Genomic DNA, 25,021 nt, shown 5'->3' with positions numbered 1-25,021 from the left:
GTGGCTGCAGTATGTGTTGTTGCGGTTGGTGCAGCCACTGTGTCTGGGGTGTGAGTATCACCGGCAGCTGCACTGTCTGTTGCAGTCGAAGTCTGAGTAGGTGCTGTACTTGTCACTGGGGTTGATGTAGCTGCTGTATTCGAAGTTGGAGTAGCAGCATTGTCTGTTGCTTTGCCCTCAGATCCAGAGACATTTTTTTCCCTTTGAAGGTGCTGGATAGCCAAGCCCCAGCATGTTGCCATGATTTGTCCCTCTCTGGTATGACCAGGATGACAACACGCCTCATTTAAGTGTTTTACTAATTTTTCTGGATTTTGCACTTGTTCAGTGAAGTTAAAAAGCACTGGAGGGGCCCAGTGGACTAGATACTTGCCCATACTATCCCACGCACCCTGCCACTCATGACTGTCCAACCTTGGGGAAAATCTCTTGGTCCTCCTATATCGTCATCTATCCCTAGACAAGGCAAAAACCCAACTCTTCTCAACTTTTGAGATCAGACGAAATGGTCGTGTGTAAAACACACTCTGTATGCGTGCCAAAATGCTGATCCCCATCACAATCAGCAGGAAGGTCTCAAGGGTTGTCTCCTTCCCTGGAGACATTCAAAACTCGCCTGGACACATTCCTGTGTAACATTATCTAGGTGTTCCTGCTCCGGCAGGTCGTGGTTTAAACCCAGTCAGCAACCCAGAACCATGGATCTGCTCACTCACTCCCCCCCCCCCCCTTCCTTCCCATGCTCCCAGAGGGATGCAGAGGAGAATCAAAAGAATGTAACTCCCATGGGTTGAGATACGAACACTCCAGTAATTAAGGTATAACACAAAACCACTAATGCTACCACCAATAATAATAACGATAAGGGCAATAACAAGGGAAGAGAATACAACTGCTCACCACCCACCGACTAATACCCAGCCCTACCTGAGAAGTGATCTGGGCCTTCTGGGTAACTGTCCCCAGTTTATATACTGGGCATGACGTGCTGTGGTATGGAATACCCCTTTGTCTAGTTTGGGTCAGGTGTCCTGTCTCTGCTTCCTCCCGGCTTCCCCTCCTCCCTGGCAGGGCATGAGGCTCAGAAAGTCCTTGGTCAGAGTAAACATTACTGAGGAACAACTAAAAACATTGGTGTTATCAGCGTTGTTCCTGTTCTAAAAGTCAAAAGCACAGCACTGCACCAGTTACTAAGACTGAGAAAAAATGACTGCTATTGCTGAACCCAGGACACAACTCACTATAGTTCCTGGTTACATCTGCAATAAGCTATTTTGAAACACACTTTTTTAATAATCAAACTAACTGATCCAGATCTGCAGACTGAAACAGTTCAGAAATATTAACCCCACACACCCATATCTTTGGAGATTTCACCTGGAAACAGAGAAGGTGAATTGCAGTCACAAGCTCTACAGACATTACATCTTATTATTTGCCAGTACAAATTCTTTCCAAAATCCTTTGGGCCATTAGAAATAGCCCAGAATTAACCCACGGCTGTGTGAATCCCCAACACCTTGGGAACACCACTGCTTGTCAGACACTCTATTCATTCCTGTTCAAACCCAGTGAGATTTAGGGTACTTTTATGAAGATAAACCCCTTGCTGACATCCCAGGAGGTCCCCAAAACCTGGGCAGTAATTCTGGGAGCAACTTCAGAGCTGCAACACCGCAAAACTTGGGAATGCTACCACTGCCCTCTGATGTGACACATCTGGGACCGTCCCATGACATCAACACCAGGGCATAATTGTGGAAAACAGTACAATTTCTTAATTAAAATTCACATGACCTCTCTCCACCCCCAAATACCTTGTGCTTTTAATAATCCTTCTCCCCACCCCATCAAATCCATTCCCACCCAGATTTGGCTTATGGAACAAGTTTCCTTTTGGCCTCACACATCCCAAGTTTCTAGATGAAAACTTTAGGTCTTAATGTGGGTATTTTAAAAGCCATTTCTTCAAACCTGGTTTAAGCATCAGTAAATAACCACCAGATTTGTGGAGTACTGGAAGGGAGTTGGGCGTTGGGTTTTTTTTCTTTTACATAATTACCCCCAGACAAAGCAAATATCCAAAAGGCTGTAAAATCCTTCTTTTGCAACAAGGGGAGGAGTCGAATACAGAAAATAAAAATTGTGGTTATGTGTCCACATCATACTCTTGCCAGATACTTTTTTCTTTTCTGGCCTTTGAGCAATATGCTGTTAATATCCTTAGTGAAAAATCAATAAATTAATTTCCATTTCATACTAAGGGAGGATTTCAACACCTGCTTTCTAAACCAGCAATTACTCATTATTTCTTTAGAATTAATAACACTCGTAACCTGTTTCTGCTTGTCATGGTTTAAACTCAGTCAGCCACGCACTCTCGCTCACTCACTCCCTCCCCTTTCCTCCCCCTGCTCCCGGAGGGATGGGGAGGAGAATCGAAAGAATGTAACTCCCAAGGGTTGAGATAAGAACAGCCCAGTAACTAAGGTATAACACAAATGACTACTGCTACCACCAATAATAATGATAAAGGAAATAACAAGGGAAGAGAATACAATACCACCTGCCGATCAATGCCTAGCCCGACCCAGCAGTACACCAGCCCTTCCGGGTAACTCTCAGTTATATCCTGGGCATGACATGCTGTGGTATGGAATACCTCTTTGCCTAGTTTGGGTCAGGTGTCCTGTCTCTGCTTCCTCCCGGCTTCCCCTCCTCCCTGGCCGAGCATGAGGCTCAGAAAGTCCTTGGTCAGAGTAAACATTCAAGCAGTAACTAAAAACATCAGTGTTATCAGCACTGTTCCCAGGCCAAAAGTCAAAAAACACAGCACTGCACTAGCTACTAAGGAGAAAATTGACCGCTACTGCTGAACCCAGGACACTGTTAAATAAAATGCAGGACTGAATATACAGGCTCAGGGTGAACTGCATCTTTGCAGCAGGAACACTTCTCGTCACCTTCCCTGGTCGTGACAACTTTACCAGGTGTCTACACAGGTCTTCTACAAAGAGGAAAGGTCTCGGTTGTATACCAGAACCATGTTGTAATATAAATTCATTTCCTATTTTTACCCCAGGGAATTATGCACAGGACATGGGAAAAGCTCCAGGAGCTCCCACAGCTACAAAGGAACACGGCACCGTTCAACACCAAAAAACTTCTGTAGCAACTCTAAGCAAACTCAAGCAGAAATACAAGCACAGCTAAATTAAACAATACTAAAATCTCATTAGTTGTACACCGATTCTTTTGCATCCTACTTTTCATTTCTTCCTCTCTTCTTCGCTTTACCTTTTTAAAGCTATTTCTGTTGTGTTGGACTCCACTCGAAACTGCTCCTCACAGAGGCACCTGCTAAGGGTGGAACACTGTTGTTTCTGAGGCTGATATGCTACCTACAACCAAGACTTATTTTATTCACAGCAAGACTGAGATGAAAACATTCCCTTTCCAACTGACGGTGGAAGAGAAGACTTCTGATAGCAGAAAGCCAAATTTCACTGCACATTCCCACATCCTGGGAAAGCCTCACAGGGCAGTAACCATCCTCAAAATAAAAAGTATTTTATTACACTTTTATTTTAAAAGTGCCTGTATTGCAAATCCATCTACAACTGGTTAAGACATCTGTAAATAGAAAAAGCTTTTTGCTAGAAACCCCCTCACCTGTAGAAGTAGACCAACAACACAAGGTCCAATTTGTTTCTACTAAATATACCTGACATCTGACCTGCAAAGGTGAAGCCGGAATTTCTGAGTAACATCAGTCAAAACTCAGCAGCCAAACATCTTGTCCAGTCAAAACCAAAGTTAACTGCAAGGACCTGATATCAAGTAATATATTGAGTGCTGATTACCTGCAATTTTATCTGGGCTGCTCTGTGTCCTGGGTTCAGCTGTAGCAGTTATTTTTCTCCTTCTTAGTAGCTGGTGCAGTGCTGTGTTTTCAGCTTTATTCTGAGAACAATGCTGAGAACACACTTAGTTGCTGGTAAGTAATTTTCACTCTGATCAAGGACTTTTCAGTCTCATGCTCTGCCAGGGAGGAGGGGCACGGGAAGCCGGGAGGAAGCAGAGACAGTACACCTGACCCAAACTAAGCAAAAGGGTATTCCATACCACAGCACATCATGCCCAGTATATAAACTAGGGGCAGTTATCTGAAAGGGCTAGATCACTGCTCAGGTCGGGCTGGGTATCGGTCAGCAGGTGGTGAGCAATTGTATTGTGCATCACTTATGTTTATTGTTTACTTTTCCTTTTCCCCTTTTAGTTTTATATTCTCTCCCCTTGTTATTTCCCTTATCAGTATTATTGGTGGTAGTAGTAGTAGTTGTGCATTATACCTTAAGTTACTGAATTGTTCTTATCTCAATCCATAGGATTTACGTTCTTTCGATTCTCCTCCCCATCCCTCCAGGAGTGGGGGGAGGAAAAGTGGGGGAGTGAGCGAGCAGCTGCATGGTTTTGAGTTACCAGCTGGGCTTAAACCACCACAGCCTATGCTATCAGAAAGGGACCTTTCCACAGTCCACTGGAGGTACAGATCAATACTCAATGCAGCTTCAAGGGGGAGGGGGGGAAGGAAAATAAAGGGATTTCTGTAGTACAGGGAACTACTTCAACCAGGGTGCAGACACAGGGCATGAATAACAACAGAACAATTTCAAAATCTGTTTTTTTTTCTGTTTGGAATAATCCCCCACTCCTCTCAGATGTCAGTGCCCTATGAGCAGTCAGGAGCTGAGGTTTTCCTTGAGACCACCCAAAATCAAACCAAACTTTGGACAGAAAATTGTTTTTGGGTTGGTGGAATGTCACCAAAATCAAGAACAGTGAGAGTCACAATTTTCAGTTCAGAAAATACTAATAAAATTTGCTTAATAAATACAACAAAAAATACCTATACATTTGGGTATCAAAACAACTGACAAAACACCATACAATTTTCTCAGCATCAGGATCGTGGTAGTGATTTAAAGTTAACACTGTCCAATTATTCAAGAAAGAAACAGAAAAACATCTTTCTGAAGACCACGCAGCTTTGAATAGGGAGAAGAGGACCATCCCAGACAGCCTGTCCCCATGCAGAAGAGCATCTCCAGGGGCGACTCAGAGGCAGGCAAGTCCCCAGCTCTCCACCACCCCATGGTAGGGTAGAAAAGTCAGAGGGCAAATCAGGAGAGCTTTCTTCAGCAGGTCTCACTGCTCACCCAGCACCAGGGCAAGTGGCAGTTTTGTTTCCACTACAGAAGCTGTACATCCACCACAGGAGCTGTACATCCACCACAACAGCCCCACACAACACATCATGCAAACCACAGCTGTGATTTAACATCCCCCTATTTCCAACTCCATCCCCCCCAGGAAGAAGCCATGAACAACCTTCAGCGCTGTATGATGAGGGCAGAACACCTGAGAGGGAAGTCTGTGCCAAAGGGCACATGCTGGAAATCCAAGGCGCATGCAGGGCTGTTTCATTCTCCTGAAAAAAACCAACACTACTTTTCACTGAAGATCAGCACTCATCTCCTGGACAGACAAAGTGAACTATATTTGATCAGAGTATATGCAGCTTAACCTTTAATTAACAAGCCATGTTCAAATCAGCCCTGTTTTCACTGGCAACAATCGTAATACCTCTCCAATAAGCACAGAACACCACTAGCATCAAATTAAGACTTAAACAATGTCTAGACTTTTATCATCATCTTCAGCAGCAGGGAAGGCAACAGGAGCTGGTAAAGGAAATACTTTTACCAAATTTTTCAATGAAAATGTCAATGGGCAAAAGAAGGGAATACTTCAGTCAAACCAAACAACATCCGCCTTGAGAGCACCTATGCAGGGCTTTCATGGGGATTCAATTCCTTTTCGGGCCAATGGGTGTTCAGCCCTGGGACCATCACAACCTGGGTGTGGGCCCACCTTGGACCTGGAGTTGTTGTGGAATGACTAACAGCCTCTCCCTTTCCCTCTCCCCTCAAAGTTCAATTCCATCTCAATGCCAAATGGGAACATTTCCAAAGTCTCAAGAAGTTGAAAAAGTAATCCATGCTAATTTGGGGAACACTATCTACAGCCTGTACAAGTGCTACAGAGCAATTTTTTGAGCTTCCAGGGGTAGAATTTACCGTTGAGGAAAAACACCTCCCCCCTTAAACCAACTTTGTGACTTTTATTGATGGGCAACAACTTTATACTTCTAGATATCACTAAACTGTGTACAATTAGGAACTCAATATTATAGAAGAGCAGACAGCAAAATTAAACAAAGCAGACAAATATAAATCTTAATTATTTTGCCCATTTTGTTTTAATTTCATGTACACAGAAGCATAAATGCAGTTGAAAATTTCTTAATAGCAATAAAGTTACAATCACCCATTTATATAGACTAACAACTCCAAATATTTGAGCTGCAATGTGTATTGAAGCAGATTCTCATCACACAATTATTAAATTATGTCTTCCTATTAGGAACCAGCAACTTTGCATTTTGTATGTTTGTACATGTTTTGAAGCATGTAAGACGATTTCCATCTCATATACACCGGCTCATATTTTACCACGTATCAAAAACTATCGAGGAAGTAAAGAGCGCTTTTCAGTTTGTTGTTTTGTTATGTTTGTTTTGGTTTTTTTTTACTTAAGTAAAGAGAAAACATTTTCACAGAAATCTACAAGTTCTGTTGCTGGTGCAGGGTTTTCTACTATGCAATTAGGAAGTGGGAATCAAATGCAAATCCCCTTTTATTATCTTATGATTCATCATTAACTCAGATTAATTATTTTTTTTTTCATATTTTTCTGATTCGTGAGACCAAGTCTTTCAACCAAGTGACTTCATTCTGCAAAGCCAAAAGTCAACATAAACTATATTGTGCACAAACCCATGGCAGTTTCCTTCATCTCTATCCCATAGTTGCAAGGAAAAAAACCAACAAAACAACGAAAAAAAACAAACCCCAAAAAAACCCATTCACTCAAAAGAGCATTTACAGGAGAAAAAAGTTAGTGATAGTTGGTGTTCTACAAAGCAGGTATCTTGCACACACAGCGTAGAAGGGCAAGGTTTCACAGCAGGTCAACTCGGCGGTAGTACAGGAGGTAGGCTGTGCGTTCTGCAGACGGCTTCACTACCTGGTTCTGACTGATCACTTTGACTGCCTGGTCATCAATGCGTAACCAGCCGTTTAGACCAATTTGGAAGACGTCCGTCGTGTAATGGCCACCAGTTGCACTGTTTCCGTGATGATAGACAACTGCAAAGAGAAATTCATGATGTACATATGCACTATACGCTGATAAATAGCCACTGAAAAAGTACATAAAGAAAATGTCACATATTGCTTTATCCATAGCATACTCATGGTTTAGCCAGATGATATGATCTGGCTTATGCAAGAATCTGGGCTTGTTCAGCCTAGAGAAAAGAAGGCTCAGGGGAGACCTTATCACCATGTTCCAGTATTTAAAGGGTGGCTACAAAGTAGATGAAGGCTCCCTTTTTACAAATAGTCAGATGGAAAAGACAAGGAGTAATGGGCACAAGTTACTCCTGGGGAGATCCTGAATGGGCACAAGGGGAAAATTTTTCACGAGAGCAACCAGCCACTGGAATATGAGAAGTGGTGGACTCCCCAACATTGGACACTTAAGATTCAGCTGGAAAGGATGCTGGGACATCTAGTCTAGGTCATGTTTTGCCAAGGAAAGTTGGACGAGATGATCCTTGAGGTCCCTTCCAACCTGATACTCTATAATTGAATCCTTTAAGTGTTAGTGCTTGCTTGCTTACGTTTGATGCTATGTAGTATTAGTAATGTTTCTCCAGCATACCAGGTCTCATAAGTCTAAGTAAATTAAGAATCAAAATTATTAAATTGCTTTTTATAACTTCCTAGGGGATTTTCTGGGAAAGATGTGCCTCATAAAGGTCATCCAAAACAGTGCAGTGCATCCTTCAGAACTTCCAACAGGAACTGCTATTGTTAGTGAGATACTCTAAGCTACACATTGGCTTTGTCTGCAGAAGACAACAGTATGTTGTTGTAACTATTTGTAAGGAGAAAAAACAAAAATCAGGTAAAACTATGTAGTAGTCAAAAGGGAAGAGACCTTTTAGTACATAATTCTAGGGATGAATAAGGGAAATTGCATGCAACTCCTAGGAACATGTGAGCCCTAACCATATACTTAACAAGAACAAATAAAAAAAAGAAGGAATTGCCCTATTTTACATAAGAGCAGAGGTATGTAATTATGAAATTGTTTACACTTGTTCAAGACTAGAGTCACGCTTCAAACTTACTCAGATTTTCTTCACACTTTAAGAAAATAAACATTTTAGAATAACTGGAGTTAAGCAAAAGGAAAGTGTATACTACATCTATAGGTAAGGGGGGGGGATTCAGGAAATAATTCTGTTGCAGTAGCTTAAACTTAAATTATTGATTTTCTAAAATTTAGTGGTAGATAATTAGGCAAATCCTGGATGACAGCTGAAACTTAATTCTTCAAAAGTTAATTTTGGTAATATAAGATTCATCTAACAAGCTCAGTTTCTGTGGATAAGAACTCCTATACTGACTGAAAAATTAACTATTTTCCACAGGACTTAGAAAAAAAAATACAGTGACACATTTTCTTCAAGCCACCTTAAATACACTGTCTAAACTTGTCCCATTAAAAAAACCCACTACCAATAAAAAAATATTACACTGGCAGAAGCACTCCTGAATTTCCACAAGAGACAAGTATGTTATTTTCCTCTGTAACCTCAGCGGTCACAAAACTGGATCAAAACCACCAAGTCACACAAGGCCACTAATAACTGGCACAGATTTGGTGATATAGAAATGAAGACCTCTGGTTCTCCACTTTATTATGTTCTCCTGATGCTAACACAAATAAGCAGGTCCAAACTGAGTAAGAGTTTTAAACTTCAGGAAATTCATTACTGCCCAGAAATTTTTTTGTTCAATATTCAAATGCTTTTTATGAATTTTTACATAAGCTTTCAATCTTAACTACTAATTTAGGTATTGTGCACCTCATAGACACTCTAAAAAACATTGAGTCCTCACACAAAAATTATCATCTCCAAGTTCAACTTTTCCACCTACAGTACACTATTCATACCCTGCCAGCAACACTCATCTTGAGGGCTCAAAAGGATGCAAAGCCAGCATTCAAACAGCCATTTCAAAAGACATCTGAAAGATTATTCTGAGAATATGTGGCGTATTTTAGGCACAGTTATATTACAGCTGATATTTTTCAGGGTGAATCTGTTATGGAACTCTGGTTTTGCACAATGCTGGATCAGCGAGATATAAATACAGATATAACAATGTATGTGTATATGCACATATGCAAAAAACTCCACTAAATAAAAGATTTTGACACCCACTAGCTACTTCCATCTAATTTAAAAGTATTTTATAAAATCCAGGAAGCTCCAATGTTTCTAGAATTCTATATGTAAAATTTGTATTTGCAATACAGGGACTATAAGCATATAGATAATATACCTGCAAAGAGCCGGTAGGTTCTTTGGCCTTTAAAAATTTTACTTTTCACACCAGGAGATAGTAGCTCTGGAGGAAAAAGTCACAAAGGCAATAGTTAGCAAGTTTAGAAATGTAATTTCAAAAGGATCAATTAATTCTCTGAGAAACCAACACTACCATAAAGAAGAAAGTTTAATTAAAATGCCTTCTGTGGCCACTAAAGAATATTCATGGTTCTCATACCTGGTAACCAAGGGAATGAATTCTGAGGTTTCCTGAACACTAATATCAATTGAAGGTTTAAAAATACCACCAGAAAAAAAGAAGGGGGGGGGGGGCGGGGGGAAGACAAGGATTGATTTGCCTTGACTGACAAGGCAAATTGAACTAGTTCAACAAGTTTATATTAAGAATTTTTTAAAAATTAAATATTAAGTAATATTAAGTACTGCCTGACAATGTACATCTCTCACTTGAGATATGAGTAACCATTTGTCTAATTTCCCCCACCCCCATCTGAGCTACTGGACGGCTTACAGTCAATTTGTCATATCAAAACAAAGTGCATTTAATTTGGCAAGCTTCAGGTGCTGGATTATATGCAAACTCTGACACTTTAAAATCAGTATCTCTCAAGATATTTGTTAAATGAAAGAACTGGGCCGGTTAACCCCTGAACTACAGCTTGTCTACCTTCAGGCTCCATTTTCTATAAAATACCAGTTTCCTTTAATCAGCCACTGTATATTACAATAATTTGCCACTTCTCTGAATGAAATCTGAGATAAAAGTATCTAGTGCTACTTGGCAACAGCCCTCATTCAGCAGGATCACTTCCAATATTTGTCCTCAGCAGTCTACAACCTTACTCCTTAAATCTGCAGGGACCTCTTATTTTGCCAACCCAATGTCTAGGACATGCCAAAGGTGTTAAATCTTTTGCCACATTGTTCTTTGCAAAATAGATGCCCAAACTCCTATACAGGCAACATCAGGTTCAGCAAGACTGAATCCAGAAACCCAAATATATTCTTTTTATGAGGGAGGAGAAAAAAAAACAAACACAAAAAAAAAAAACCCAAAACCCAGCATACAAGATTATTATTAATATTAATAATACTAATATATCAATTATCCAAATTACCAACTCTCCACACAACAATGGAGAAAAAATCTTGTGCACAAGAAAGGAGAAAACTGAAACACAGATACCCCTAAGAAATTCTGTTAAAATATCTTTACCTTTACTAATTTCCAGATCAACAAGATACTCAACATTCTTGATAAGCTTCTGACATCCACCAGTTTTCTCATATACAAACCGCTTGAGATGTAAAACAAGAACAGGGGGAAGTTCTTCTAGTGTCACTCTTCGACTGATCTCCACCTAACACATACATAGGACAAACATGAAGAAAATCGGTAATTTTTTGTTAATTGGAAAAATTACCCTTTTAAATGAGGAATATTTAATTTTAAATATACTAGCAGAAAAAAACACAGATTTGTTATTATAATATTAATTTAAGGTAAACACTGCAGTTTAGGACTAAAGTGCACTGAAACTTCAACCAAAGAGTTGTCTTAAAGAACTCAACACTTTCAGCAGAATGTAATGCTACTAATGTAGTGCCCCACCACCGTAACAGGAAAGAATTTCCTCCTTATATCCAATCTAAACTTCCCCTGTTAAGTTTTAACCTGTTACCCCTTGTCCTGTCACTACAGTCCCTAATGAAGAGTCCCTCCCCAGCATTCTTATAGGCCCCCTTCAGATACTGGAAGGCTGCTATGAGGTCTCCACACAGCCTTCTCTTCTCCAGGCTGAACAGCCCTAACTTTCTCAGCCTGTCTTCATACGGGAGGTGCTCCAGTCCCCTGATCATCTTCAGAGCCCTCCTCTGGACTTGTTCCAACAGTTCCATGTCTTTTTCATGTTGAGGACATCAGAACTATACACAATACTCCAGGTGAGGTCTCACAAGAGCAGAGGGCCATGATCACCTCCTTTGAGCTGCTGGTCACACTTATTTTGATGCAGCCCAGGATATGGTTGGCTTTCTGGGCTGTGAGCGCATACTGCTGGCTCATGTTCATTTCCTCATCAACCAGTACCCCCAAGTCCTTCTCCGCAGGGGTGCTCTGAATCTCTTCTCCACCCAACCTGTAGCTGTCTGGGGCTGCTCAGACCCAGGTGTAGACACTTGCACATGTCATGGTTAAACTTCATAAGGTTGGCATCAGCCCACCTTACCAGTGTGTCAAGGTCCCTCTGGATGGCATTCCTTCCCTCCAGCATATCAACCAAACCACACAGCTTGGTGTCATCGGCAAACTTGCTGAGGGCTCGCTCAATCCCACTGTCCATGTCAGTGACAAAGATGTTGAATAACACCGGAGCCAACATCAGTCCCTCAGGGACACCACTCATTACTGGTCTCCAGCTGGACACTGAGCCATTAACCATCTTTGCATGTGGCCATCCGGCCAGTTCTTTATCAGGCAGCATTTCCCCTTAGTGAAGCCAACCACCTCGTTGTTTTTCATGTGCCTTCCAGGAGAATCTGCTCCAAGATTTGCCAGGCACAGAGGTGAGACTGACTGGTCTATAACATGAACAGTATGCAAAAATTCTAAGTAATCCATGCACACCAGAGATGTTCTTCACTAATGCACATTATAGGAAGCAATACCTCAGTGAGGAAAAAGGTTAATTTATTTCCTTATATCACGTTGTCAAACTGCAATGCCAAAAGCATGCTTTTCTTCCTGTAAAGTATTTTTCTATTGCTATTATGTATCATATTTGAAAAGTAAGACAAAAAGTTTGCAGAGCTGCATGAGAGTACAGAATAAAATGTCCTGGTTCTGGGAAGTGACAGCAAATGACAGGGCTTGGAGATCTCAAAAGACCCTCCACTACATCCCCTCTGTATCAATTACAACAATTAGTGTAAATTCTACTGGTGCTTCTCCAACTTTCTCTTAAAGCAGCGAGGACAACTCTACAAGCACCACAGGTAACATCTAGTCTAGGCCCTATTCCTGTTTACTGTCCAAGCATCACTGCAAAAGATCAGCCTTTTCCTTTTTAGAGCAGCCATGACTTATAAAGTTTTACATCTGTTTCCATCTCTCTACTTCCACATTTTTTCTTCTTTTTAAGGCTGTGTACAGCAAGCCAGTCAACTACACAGCGCCAAGAACACTACTGAATGGAGATGTTACTGGTTATTGGAAAAATTTCAGATTAATCCAGAGAGAAAGATCATCAGATGTTTTCATGAGTTACTACCAGGCCTACCACCAATGAATATTTTCATTTTTGATTTGTGAAATGTGTAAATCAAAACCCCTCAAGAAGAGCCAAAAAAACAGTAACACAAGTGTTCTGCTACAGGAGTTTTCTTCTTAAAGCTAGAGTATGCTTTCAAATGATACTCTGAAGAGCTGCTCCTTACTAAGAACATTTGGCAATCCCCAGGAGTCAGTATGTTAAGATCAGCTAAAAGGTATTTAACTCATAATAGTATGCATTAACACAGTTCACCCTGTTAACACACACTCCAGTAAAATCTCCAACCAATTACTACTCCAATTTAGAAAAAGATGCCTACTTACAGGCTTAGTTTTGATAGTTCTCTTCCTTTGAGTGTACGCAGCATCATAGAATAGTTAGGGTTGGAAAGGACCTTAAGATCATCTAGTTCCAACCCCCCTGCCATGGGCAGGGACACCTCACACTAAATCATGTCACCCAAGACTCCATCCAACTTGGCCTTGAACACTGCCAGGATGTGTAATATGTTTTAGTACTGCAGGACACTTTGAAGAGGTCAGTACCTCTTTTGTTAACATAATAGTGTTCAAGTAACTATTTGTAAAGCAAGAGCTGTGTAAAAAGCCTTTAAAATTTTAATATTTGACTATAAAGAGGAGTCAACAGAGCACACCTCTTGCTTGCTTTTTGTGGTATAACCCTGGACAGACTCTCTTGCCACCAAACTTTCCAACGCATCCTGGACTGTGCGTATCTTGTCTGACTGGATATCCAGTTGCAGGGTGAAGAAAGGTTGCAGTGTAGCAGACTCCTTAGAACTCTGCTGGTAAACAACAGACCTATGGAAACAAAAAAGAGAAAATGTAACAAAGCAGAGTAATTTTCAACAATATAGAACCTTCAAGCAAGAATGGACCGAAGTCTACTTTAGTAACTTGATTTATAGTTAATCTAAAACAACACACACGAAGGTTAAGCTTAAATGTCAATAACCTGAATTCACTTTACTGCAATTTAAATAATTTTCACATCCACTTAGAGCATGAGTGGGGTTATATTTGGTTTATTTATGCAAGGATTAAAACACTTATTGGATTAGCATCAAAAGTTTAAATTTTTTGATAATGCAGTTAAAAAGACGTGCTTCTGGATTCTTTTTATGTTAAAGAGTTTTGAAATTATGTTTTCCAACAGATCCTTGGAAGTGCAAAACACTAGTGCTCATCTAATTGTCTGTTCTATTGTAAAATCACAACTGATCCAGATTCTCCAATAAAGCACACAATGTTTTCAGTAATTTCTTAAAGACCAATTTCACAGTGATTTTAAAATATTTACTTAAATCTTGCCATAGGAATATATAAACTATGCTCCCTCAAGGACTGGCATTTCCCCCCACCCCTTCCTGTGTCCAGACTGTGTCCGTGTATTCCTTTGTATGTAAACTGAAGTCTTTCAGAAAACTGGCAGGAGTAACGACCTAGGCCATGAGAACATGTTTCCCATTTGGCTTTGATTTTGGTTTGAAGCATGTTCAGTTGCAGTTTTCAAGTAGCCTGGTTTGGTGATCATTGTTTTGTACAATGAGCAGTGCACTCCTCAGCCATGTCATTGCACTAAATGGACTCTTCCTGATTTTAATTTTTCTTAACCATCCAACATGAAGATTTTTATTTTTTTTCAAAGTAGTGCTTACATTAAAAAGCTCCAGCTGCTACAAAAAAGTGGTTTTATGCATCCAAAGAAATCATTAATTTCTTATATTGTTACGCTTGTTACAGTGCGTTACAAAGCTTGGTAGTAGCAAGGTGGTTAACACAGCTTTCTAATCCATGTAGCCAGGTCATGTATGAAATGTTAACATACAGGTTTAATGCTGTACTGCAAACTCCTGTCAAGAGCCCCTTGGACTCAGGCAAAGCCCTGAAGCACCAACAGAAAGGCAACACATCTTTATAGAATCATAGAATCCTTTAGAGGAAAGAGAGCTCATGAAAAACAGTAGCATCTTTATTTCAGTTAAACACTTCCTTCTTGATTATATTTAAGGACAAAACCTTCAACACATGACAGTGTTTCAACAAACAAACCCTTCACTGTGTTAAGTCTTGCTGCTTTTGTATATACTTCCGAAACCCTTTTTAAGCTAACCATTACTTACTGCAATAATCAACAGAAAACAGCTGGAGTTAACATTTTTCAAGTTCATGTATTAAATAGTAAGAATACCAGTAATACTCTGAAAATACAATGTTAAGGAAAAGCTTAAAAAAATAAAAAAAAATTAGAAATTAAATTGTAACATCTATGCAGAAATTGATTTGATAGCAAAATCTTTGCAGGACTATGACTTTCTATAACAACATAATTTATTAGAACAATTACAAATTTCAATTAGTCAAGGGAAAATTCTTCATTTTCAAATGAAGTATTACTCTTGTTTACTGTAAGAACTCTACAGTGAGAATTTCTCAGGAAAACAGGCACTGCCCATTGCTACCCTGCTTCAACTACAACAATGTAATTGAGGTATTTTCTTAAAATAACAGTGCATTTGAAGGGAGAAGTTGGTACTACTCATGGAAATATTTAGCAGACTTCTAATTGGCCTGTGAGCTAGCTTGCATTTGAAATTCACACAAGTTGAAAGTCAAAGAGGGATTCCTGTAGGTGGACAAACCAAATCCTGATAGAACTGTGTAACTTCATGCTTAAAGCATTAAAGTCTCACTTTGCTCAAGGAAGACATTTTTGGGTTGTTTCGGTTTTGGCTGTTTGGTGGGGGTCTTTTTGAGTTTTTTTTATGTTTGTTTGTTTTTCAGTTATCATGCCTAAATAGGCATTTAACAGACAATTAAAGACTCAAGAGGACAGCCTAAAGTTTCCCAAGCCAAAAGATGCCAATTCAAATAATTTTTCCTAGCTGCTTTTTCCATTCGATTTTTCCAATTTCAGATGTTTTTGTTTAGTAGAATTCTACCGTATTCAATCCTTCCTATCTCCACCCTCAGCCTCCAAGGATGAAGCTTTCCAACATGACATGGGATACTGTTTCTGTGGTAAATTATGTGACCTGGTTTGGAGGCTAAATAAAGTGGATGTGGTGACAGAAGCCAATAGATGTTAAGATTGGACCCTGTGGTTATTTTGCTTGCTGCAAGTTTTTGCTTTTTTTCAGTATTACCTTTGCTTTATGTCATTTTCAGTGGACTTCTACAGAAGACAGCATTCTCTTGGTATTAAATTAAAAACCAATGGAATCATGTAGAGATCTAATCAATTCAGACCATGATAAATATACTAAGGGTATTAACAATACCTTGGGTACATGAACATATCAACGTCGAAATTCATCAGTACATACAGACATCTTTAGGCCAATTTTTATGGAAAATATCATTTGCCAGCTGTCTGACTCAAATCCCAGAAGAATAATTTCAGTGCACTTCACGGGCAGAAAGCCTTAGCCCCATTATTCACACCTCTAGACCAAATATCTGGCAACAAAGGGAGTCAAACACTAGCAATTAAGTGTCTGCCTCCAATTTAAAAATAATTCTTCAAGTCTAGCATTTTGTGTTTTTGAGTATGTTTTTAGCAAGTGCTTACCTTGCTTTCATTTTAAATTACACATTTCTCCAAACAAGTCATAAGGCTTACTTTACAGAAAATATTCTTTCAGTTACTTTCTGCCTTCATCTGGTATCAGACCTGAACATAAATAATTTCACACATTCTTTTCATTACTGTAACATTTCATAGTAATTTCTATTTTTCCAAATTTCTTTGGCCTTTACTATTTATTAACTATCACGCATAACTTTCCTACCTCTGGGAAGCATAACTGTTTAAAACCCCCAAAGTTTACAATTTCTTTATTTAATTCTTTTACTGACCAGATTTAACATTTAGCAAATCTCACTATGCCTTCATATCCTTATTTACAAAATGAGTCAAGACTCCTCAGAGATCATAAAAATTAGGCTGTAAAGTTCTTTGGAATTCTTAATACATAAATATACAAAGCACACATATTTCAAACTCCTCTACATGCAATTCAGGTTTTTTGTTATCTAAACAATCTATTCTTTTAAGACACTTTAAAAGATTCAGACTTTACAGTAATTCACAGAATCATCTGGTCACTGATCAATCCTTTGATCATTCTGGTCCATCTTCTGAACTCTCTTGCATAACAAATGCTTCATGGTAGAATGTTCATCTTTCCTGGCCTGAACAAACTGCATAACAGTTTCTTCCATCCAACTATCCAATGGTGAAAACTACAGACAGCAAAGCAGAGGAAAAAGTTACCTGTAAAGGCAAAGCAGCCTGTAGTCTCAACTTTTACAGAAAAGTACTATACCTTATATGACCACCAAAAATATCAGTAATTGGAGTCTGAACAAAATCAGCTTGTCGAGTAACTGATGATTTGTTGCGAGGTCCCACTTGCTCCCATTCATCCTCACTGCCTTCCCCTTGTTCATCTTGCTCCTCTTCTTCATGAACAGTCTGAGCCTCAGAGCCATTGGAAACCAAGAGTTCTTAAAGTGAAGAAGAAAAAAATCATTGATTTTTGTACAAATAAACCACGTATACAGATAAAGAATTTAAAAGGCAAAAAGCCCCAGTACAAGTAATTTTCAGAGGATAAAATATTTTCATAGATCATAGATTTGAGAAAGTAAATGAGAACAAGTATATTCCAGGCTCACTCACAGCTGATGACTGTATGTAAACAGATAAAGTTTTCTAGAAAAGTCTGGTATATTTTTAGTAGTAAATTCATGGGGAGGAAAATTAGAAAGTTAAGTGTTATTCTGGAAACATAGTTATGCCATTATTAAATACAACTCCTTTTCTGCACAGATATTTTACAGAGAACCCAAGGCTTAGCAAATATTTTCTTTGCAAGTGCCAGAGTCGAGAGGCTATAAGATGTACACCGCTAAAGAACAAAACATGGAATGATCATTTTGTATCATAAAAAATTTACCCTACTGAAGAGAAATTGGATAACTAGCGATCTTAATTCTATACTTGGCTAAGACTAATAGTGTTTTGTTTCATTTTTAATAGTGGACCCAGATGTAAAGCCACTGCAAAATAAAATGGCATTTTACTCTGCATACAAATTCTAATACTACTTTAAAGAAAATTTTTCTCCAGTTTCATCAAGAAGAAATTTAAAACAATTTCATGTGTTCTGTTTTACATTAGATATAAACTAGTCATTAGTCCAGAAGTTTCCACTTCAAAAAAATATCTTAATGGTGGTTTTAAAGATTAGTGGAAAAAACACTGATAAATTTTTGAACTACCATGGAGAAAGCTAAAACCCCAGTAAATAACTGACATGGCAGGTATTATAAGTGGCAGACAAACATACCCATGCTTAAGACAAGACTAGTCAACTTAAATTGCTTAGTTGAGCTCAGTAAAAATTTGTAATACTGAAATGTGTTATTTAGGACCACCAGGTAAATGATTTATTATTATTGTAATTCAGAACATTTACAGAATGATTATGCTTTTCCAAGTACCCAGTAACACTTGAGATCACTTGCAAACTGGACAGAATGGACTCATTTTACCTTTTGGATAGATTTTAACAAAAGATTATTTGTTAATGTCCAAGTTAACTAAAACACGGCATTCTACCCCTATCTGAACATCTACACAAAACATTACTCTACTACAGAATCACTGCAAAAAGGAAAAATATTTGAAAGAAATTGTTTGCTAAAAAAAAACACAAAAAAACAAACAAAAAAACACCACTAACTTTCATTATGTGGAGAGAGAAGTTTCTTTAGGGTCAGCATTTCTTCATGTAGTCCATTGAGGATAAATCCCAAGTACTCTTCAGCATCCTCTTGTCTGCCCTGAATAATTTTTTATTTTCCAATTATTATGACATTTTTATGTTTTCATTTCAACAGAAGGTTCATGACACTGAACATCTACCTTTCTCCTATTAACTTAGCTAATTAACCAACTACTCAGTCCAAGTTGCAAGGTCAAATAAAGTTTAAACTTTGCTATAACCACCCCTCATATTTAGCCAGGTCAAGAAGAACCAACACATTAACTGGTAACCTTCCACAAGCAGTAAGTACACACATAAGCTTGACCTGCATACAAACATTACCATATTCTTCTTAATACAAATTCAATTTAACATGGGAGTTAGGTGGAGGGTTTTGCTATTCCTTTTCAAAGCAATATTAGAAATTGCTGTCAAACCAAAAGCCAAATCAAAAGATGGCTTGGATTATTAATCTCCTCTTTAAATTGAAACTAAATTTGAAATAGTATTCTGAGGTCTCTGTATACCTTCAACCATTCCAAGCTGAATCCCAATCAGAAATGAACAACTGTCTGTTTCTTAAATATAAATCCATCGGCATCTTCTTTATAAAAAGAGATGTTCCATTCCAATAGTTGCGTTTTCATTATTCTGACATATCAAACTGACAAACTTGTAATTAACATATTCCTATAATTTAAGTCTCAAGACAGTCTAACTTCATTGTAACGAACTATCAACTAGTTGATCTTCATAGTATTTAGGCTGAGAACCTGACGTATGGCTTTACATTGTTTTAACAACAGTGACTTCCTTGCAATGCAATTACAGAAGTCAAAGACTGGGAGGTCACACCTTTTCTGACAGACTTGACTTTATAACTGTCAAAAGTCTATAAACGTATGCAGGTTCAAAAGCAGCTCCTGGTCGGATATCTCTCACAATTTTATCACCTAAAGCTGCAAGGCAAAAGAGAAGTACACATAAATAACAAGATGAAGGTATAATGTAGAAAACAGTCTACATGTTCTCTTCACACATCACTAGATTTCTGGAATCCAAAATTATTTTGTACTAAGAGTTTTATAACAATTTTACTGACTCAAGCTCAGAATTCATAAGATACAACTCTCTTACCTGTAAACTTTTCTTAACTGAAATACATCTTACATCACCCTACATACTTAGAGCAGTCTAAGAGTATTAACTCTTTTTTTTTTAAACTCAACACTCTGAAGATTAACAAGAATATCCCCAGCCATCATAAAATAACAACTCTAGTTTAAATTTTTTTTACTTTTGTATTCAAAGAACACTTCCTTAAATCTTTTATATCTTTCTAATTCTAATAGATCACTTTTCCTCACTGCAGAAAAAAACAGCAAAAACCCAGACAAGAAACAGTTTGACAGCATGTCAACCTTCAGGTTGACAAACTAGATTTGAAAACTACACAAGACAATAAAATGACCTAGAAACATAATGAGTTGCATCAGACAGCAAGATTTGTTTTACAGAATCGAAACCTAAACAGCAAACCACAGAAATCTCTGAACTGTTTGGAAATCTCTGGAACCAGCTCCTTGTGATATTTTCTTATAATGTTACATAAACACATTCCTGAAGCAGGTTTTTATTTCTGTAAGTCTGTAATACAAGAGATTTGGTTTAGAGATTGAAAAAAATGAAACCTACAAGATAAAATGATTTGCATAAAAAAAAAATTCTATTCCTCACTACATAATCATCACTGATCCTAAATACATATTAGCAAGGACTGTACACTTCTAGGTTTTAACACCAAAATAGTGTATAGGATGGAGAGGAATTAAGAGTTATGATAACATGCCCAAAGGCAATCTCTAACTGCTAAAAAGACATATTATGGCCCTATTTTGTTTTAAATAAATACAAGTGTTTAGTATTTAAGGAATAATGACAGAATAGAGGAAGTTGATAAGCTAAACATAGAAATATGTAAGGAAGAAAGCAAAGTAAAATACAGTGAATATCAAATGATTTTGTTAGAAAGGGCATGTTCTTAGACGATATCCTAACAATTAAGCTAACCTTCAACAAAAATTATTCTTATTGCACTTGTACATTTTATCTACCAAATAGAAGAAAAAAAATAAGGTGCAACACCTATGACTCCTTGACATGAATCACCAGTAAGAAAAAACCTTAACACTGGCAGAAATACAACAGCAAACTTCTTAAGATATCAAGAAACCCCAAAAGTCCAAAGAGCCATGAAGAGGATCAAACACCAGTATTTAAAGGTCTTAATTACATGATTTTAAGACTCTTCTCCCCCTATTCCCACTCACCTTGTTTTGCTTTAGGAGGTACAGGCATATTAGTGAATTCATTCATTAAACGAACACTGAAACAGAATGTAAGGAACAACTAGACATGAGCAGCAAGTTAAGACTGAGAAGTACAAATAATGAAACTAGATCACTGTCAAAAAATAAAATAAAATCAAAGAATATCATTATGAAGTCTGAGTAAAGTTCATACATAAAAATTAACCTGATCACTGCTTATGAAACCAAGGTGGTCAATTAGTTATTGCAGCTCTCACTGTTCATTTTTGCATATTAAAACACCATTTAAAACTGATATTCCTCAGGCAACAGGAAGGATCATCCTTGACTAGGCAAGCAATCATAAAATACCAAGGTCATTATAAAAGACATGTATCGCCAAAACACACACAACAAAAAAGACTTCTGTATACATAACACCTTTCAAAAACTGCACAATCATTCATTAGATATTGCTGAACGAGCTTAGTCAGATCACAGATTCATTCTATTTTTAACAAGCTACTTACAAACTGTCTATCATTGGTGTTGAGGTACATGGCCGCTGCGATTTTGAAAACATTGGAATGGACTTCATTAAATGATACATTGGAGGACAAGCAACCAAGGCTTGCAGGGTCTAATGCAGTGGCATTAAGGAAATATTCAGAGAATGTGATCTGCATATTAACCAAATATTCAATTATATTTAAAATTATATGCAAAGCAAAGCTAGGTCTATTATGTAGACCAATTCAATAACTAAACCGGAACAGATGGATGGACTTTTATCACAACATTAACTATTAAGAAGTTATACTAAAAAAACCCAGCAATCTTGTAACATGCAATGATTTCACTGACAATAATGTCAAATCTTTAATTTAAGGGGAAGGAAAGATTTAACCTAGGTGCAGGAGAAGAAAAGAACTTTCATAGGAAAGACTTGATAATAACAAACAATTTGAAAATTGGCAAGTGATAACTTGTAACATGTTTTCTGAAAAGAATGTCAGCAGCCAGCTAACAGGCTTCAAAAATTAAAAGGTGATGATTCCCCCCTGTAACCAAAGCAAAGCAAAAACATCCACTGTGATGTGAAACATTCTGCAGTGTAAAGAAGAGTTTGGAGTAACCAGTAAAACTACAGTGTATTTTGGAAGGAAATACTTTAAAAACATAAAAATCCATGCTACTTGGTGAGAACAGTGAATACAGGAAATGTATTAGAAGACCTGAGAACAGAAGAAATTACAAGAAAATGCAGCAATCTCAATAGCTAGAGACATATATTAACTTGATCCCTACAGCATGCAAAAACTGAGTTACAAATTCCCATGTAACATTTTAAGACTGAAAAAATGGGAGCTAATACATGAGTGCAGAAACTGGTTATGCAAGATAAAAGCTGAAGTTTAAAGCACAGTTGCTGGTCTGGAAATAGTTATTAAGTTCTGCAACAATCAGTCTTGAAACTGGTCTTAATATTTTTCTCTAGCAGTACTAGAAGTTAAAGTATCCTGTCACTTGCAGTGAGCCACTGCTAACACAGGAGATATAGATATATTAATAAAAAATATTAAAGTATCATAATACAGCACTGAAGAAGGCAGATTTCTGTTACCCAAGGTAAAAGTTATTTTTTCAGGGGAGTACAATTCTAATACGTTACGAGTGAGCTAATCTTCCATCCTGATGCAAAATGGTTATTTTAGACACTGCATTTACAGTGATACGATCATGACTGCCTGCTGAACAGAAAAACAAGTGATCGACTTACCAAATGGCCAAAACGAAACATAAGAGTAAAAATAGTTACTTCAAGTACAAAAGAGAAATAACCATGTAAGTTGATGCATAAAGAGCCATGAAATTACTAAAAATTACAAGGATTTCAGTCATAAGAAAGTTCTGAAATATTTTGATAGAGGGAACAAAGTGCAAACAGGATTGTGCAAACAAATGCAAGGGGACTCTGAACACAAGGTTCAGTGATCCAAAACACCCCTGGATTTCTAGACACTACCCTTAAACTCTTTAACCACAGTAGTAGGATATGGAAAGACAAACATTTTATAAAATACCACAGCACTGTACCAGCTACTAAGAAGGATAAAAATACCTGTTACAGCTGAACCCAGGACAATAATCCAGAAAAATTCTGACAGATACAATATACTAATTTTAAGTGTATTAATTTCTTCCCAAGGTAAGGATACAGCATTGATGTAGCACCAGTTTCCCTTGTTGATCAGTCCTCGCGGTTGCAAAGACACTGGTTTATGTATTAGTCTTACATTTTCCAATATTTCTGCAGAATGAGAAACAGTAAATTGAGCCTCAACAAAATACACATGCTAGCCATCAAAACAAGTATCTGCTGCTGTATTACAAAACAATTCAAATAAATCAACAAGATTCCCAGAAAATTCAGCAAGTAATTTTTACTCCATTTAAACACTGCTCATATTTCAAATGAGACATATTTCTTCAACCAAAGACAGACTGGAATTTAGGTCAGGAGGATGCTGATACAAAAACTAATCATCATACTTTCAGAACTGAGAAAACCTGCTTGTTTCCATTTTCCTAAAATCAGATACTTATATTCATATAGGTACATATATAGATATAAAATCCAAATAGCTGTAATCCCTTGACACCACTTCTATGTATTCCCCAAGTCACTTTGCTTTGAAGAGAGATGAAGCTGACTCAGCAGTCTGTTTACAAGTTTCAACATACACTAACTGACACCAAAAATATCTTAGTGCAAACAGGACAGGCAGATGTTAATGTTGTCTTCAAAACAGCATGTTTTATTTACCAGTTTAAGACTTCCAAAATCAACAAGATAACAGGCTTACATAATACAATGCCTATTGTATTCCTGCTTTCAAAAACTTCAGCAATGGCCCAAGTTTAAAAATTAGAAGCCATTGCACATAAATAAGTCTGTCTCAGTTATGAAATGAAGAGAGACAGGGGGAGTTTTTCCAGGAAGTTTGACCTGTTATATAGGTGCCTAAATAAAAACTGTTTAAGGAAAAAATGTATCACGTATACTTTAAATTTGCAAACTAAGGATAAGAGGCATACAAGACAAAATAAAAATTGCAAATAAACATAGCAATTGTCTACCAATGGTGTTATTTATTTTTATAATAAACATGAGGGTCTCTAAATCCCTTATATGCTATGTTGCTGTTGTGGTTTAAACCCAGTCAGGCAACTTGTTCACTCACTCCCAGTGAGTGGTGCCAGGCTGACAACAATCGAGGACCCCCCCCACCCCCCCATCGGGGCACTCCCCTTCCCTGCTCCCGGAGGAACGGGGAGGAGGATCGAAAGGGTGCAACTCCTACAGGTTGAGACAAGAACAGTCCAGCAACCAATGTACAACACAAATCACCACTGCTACTACCAACTACAACAAGGATAAGAGAAAATAACAAGGGAAGAGAATACGATACCACCGGACAAGAAACAAGTCCCACCCGGAAGCCCGTGTCCTTCCGGGTAACTCCCAGTTACCCCCCACCTCGGGCATGACGTGCTGTGGTATGGAATACCTCCTTGGCTAGCCTGGGTCAGGCGCCCCATCTCTGCTTCCTCACAGCTTCCCCTCCTCCCTGGCAGAGCATGAGCCTCACAAAGTCCTTGGTCAGGGTAAACATCACTTAGCAACAACTGAAAACATGGGTTTCACCAACAATGTTCCCAGGCTGGAAGTCAAAACACAGCACTGCACCAGCTACCACAAAGGAGAAACATGACTGCTACTGCTGAACCCAGGTATCATATTCTCTTCCCTTGTTATTTGCTGTATTAGTGTTTTTCAAGTGTGGGGCTTGGGCTAAGGTTTTTGTCCCATTGTACTTTATGGTAATGACCTGTAATACAATAGAACCATTGATCATGAAACTGATCTGGCTTATGTTCCCAGTGTGGTCACCACCTTTATACTTTGGGAGGTATATAATAGAAGTGCTTGGCAATTACACATCTTTTTTCTCCTTCTCAGGTGCTTAACTTGTAAAGGAGACATCCTTTTACCATCCCAGACCTCCCCCCAGACGATTTACATTTGAGAGTTTTG

The 25,021-nt window shown here is 38.1% G+C and overlaps 1 protein-coding gene across 1 annotated transcript in view; it reads right to left on the bottom strand.

The window, feature by feature from the left end:
* Nucleotides 1–6,624: 6,624 nt before the first annotated feature.
* The window catches only part of LOC130593593 (ubiquitin carboxyl-terminal hydrolase 10-like), a 48,267-nt gene continuing 29,870 nt past the window's right edge, over nt 6,625–25,021 (bottom strand). The window contains exons 6-15 of the mRNA XM_057398856.1: nt 23,142–23,233; nt 21,453–21,562; nt 20,944–20,999; nt 19,469–19,572; nt 18,590–18,689; nt 17,168–17,348; nt 13,475–13,640; nt 10,764–10,908; nt 9,543–9,608; nt 6,625–7,271 (exon numbers count right to left, since the gene is read on the bottom strand). Of these exons, the coding sequence (XP_057254839.1) occupies nt 7,084–7,271; nt 9,543–9,608; nt 10,764–10,908; nt 13,475–13,640; nt 17,168–17,348; nt 18,590–18,689; nt 19,469–19,572; nt 20,944–20,999; nt 21,453–21,562; nt 23,142–23,233 (1,208 nt within the window). The 3' untranslated portion in view covers nt 6,625–7,083. The remainder of the gene's footprint in view (nt 7,272–9,542; nt 9,609–10,763; nt 10,909–13,474; nt 13,641–17,167; nt 17,349–18,589; nt 18,690–19,468; nt 19,573–20,943; nt 21,000–21,452; nt 21,563–23,141; nt 23,234–25,021) is intronic.

The sequence above is a fragment of the Pezoporus wallicus genome, unplaced genomic scaffold, assembly GCF_028554395.1.
Source record: "Pezoporus wallicus isolate ANWC-B61680 ecotype Strahan unplaced genomic scaffold, APGP_CSIRO_Pwel_v1 contig_7118, whole genome shotgun sequence".
Taxonomy (NCBI): Eukaryota; Metazoa; Chordata; class Aves; order Psittaciformes; family Psittacidae; genus Pezoporus; species Pezoporus wallicus.
The sequence above is the reverse complement of the archived record's forward strand: the minus strand, read 5'-3'. Positions and strand labels throughout refer to the sequence as shown.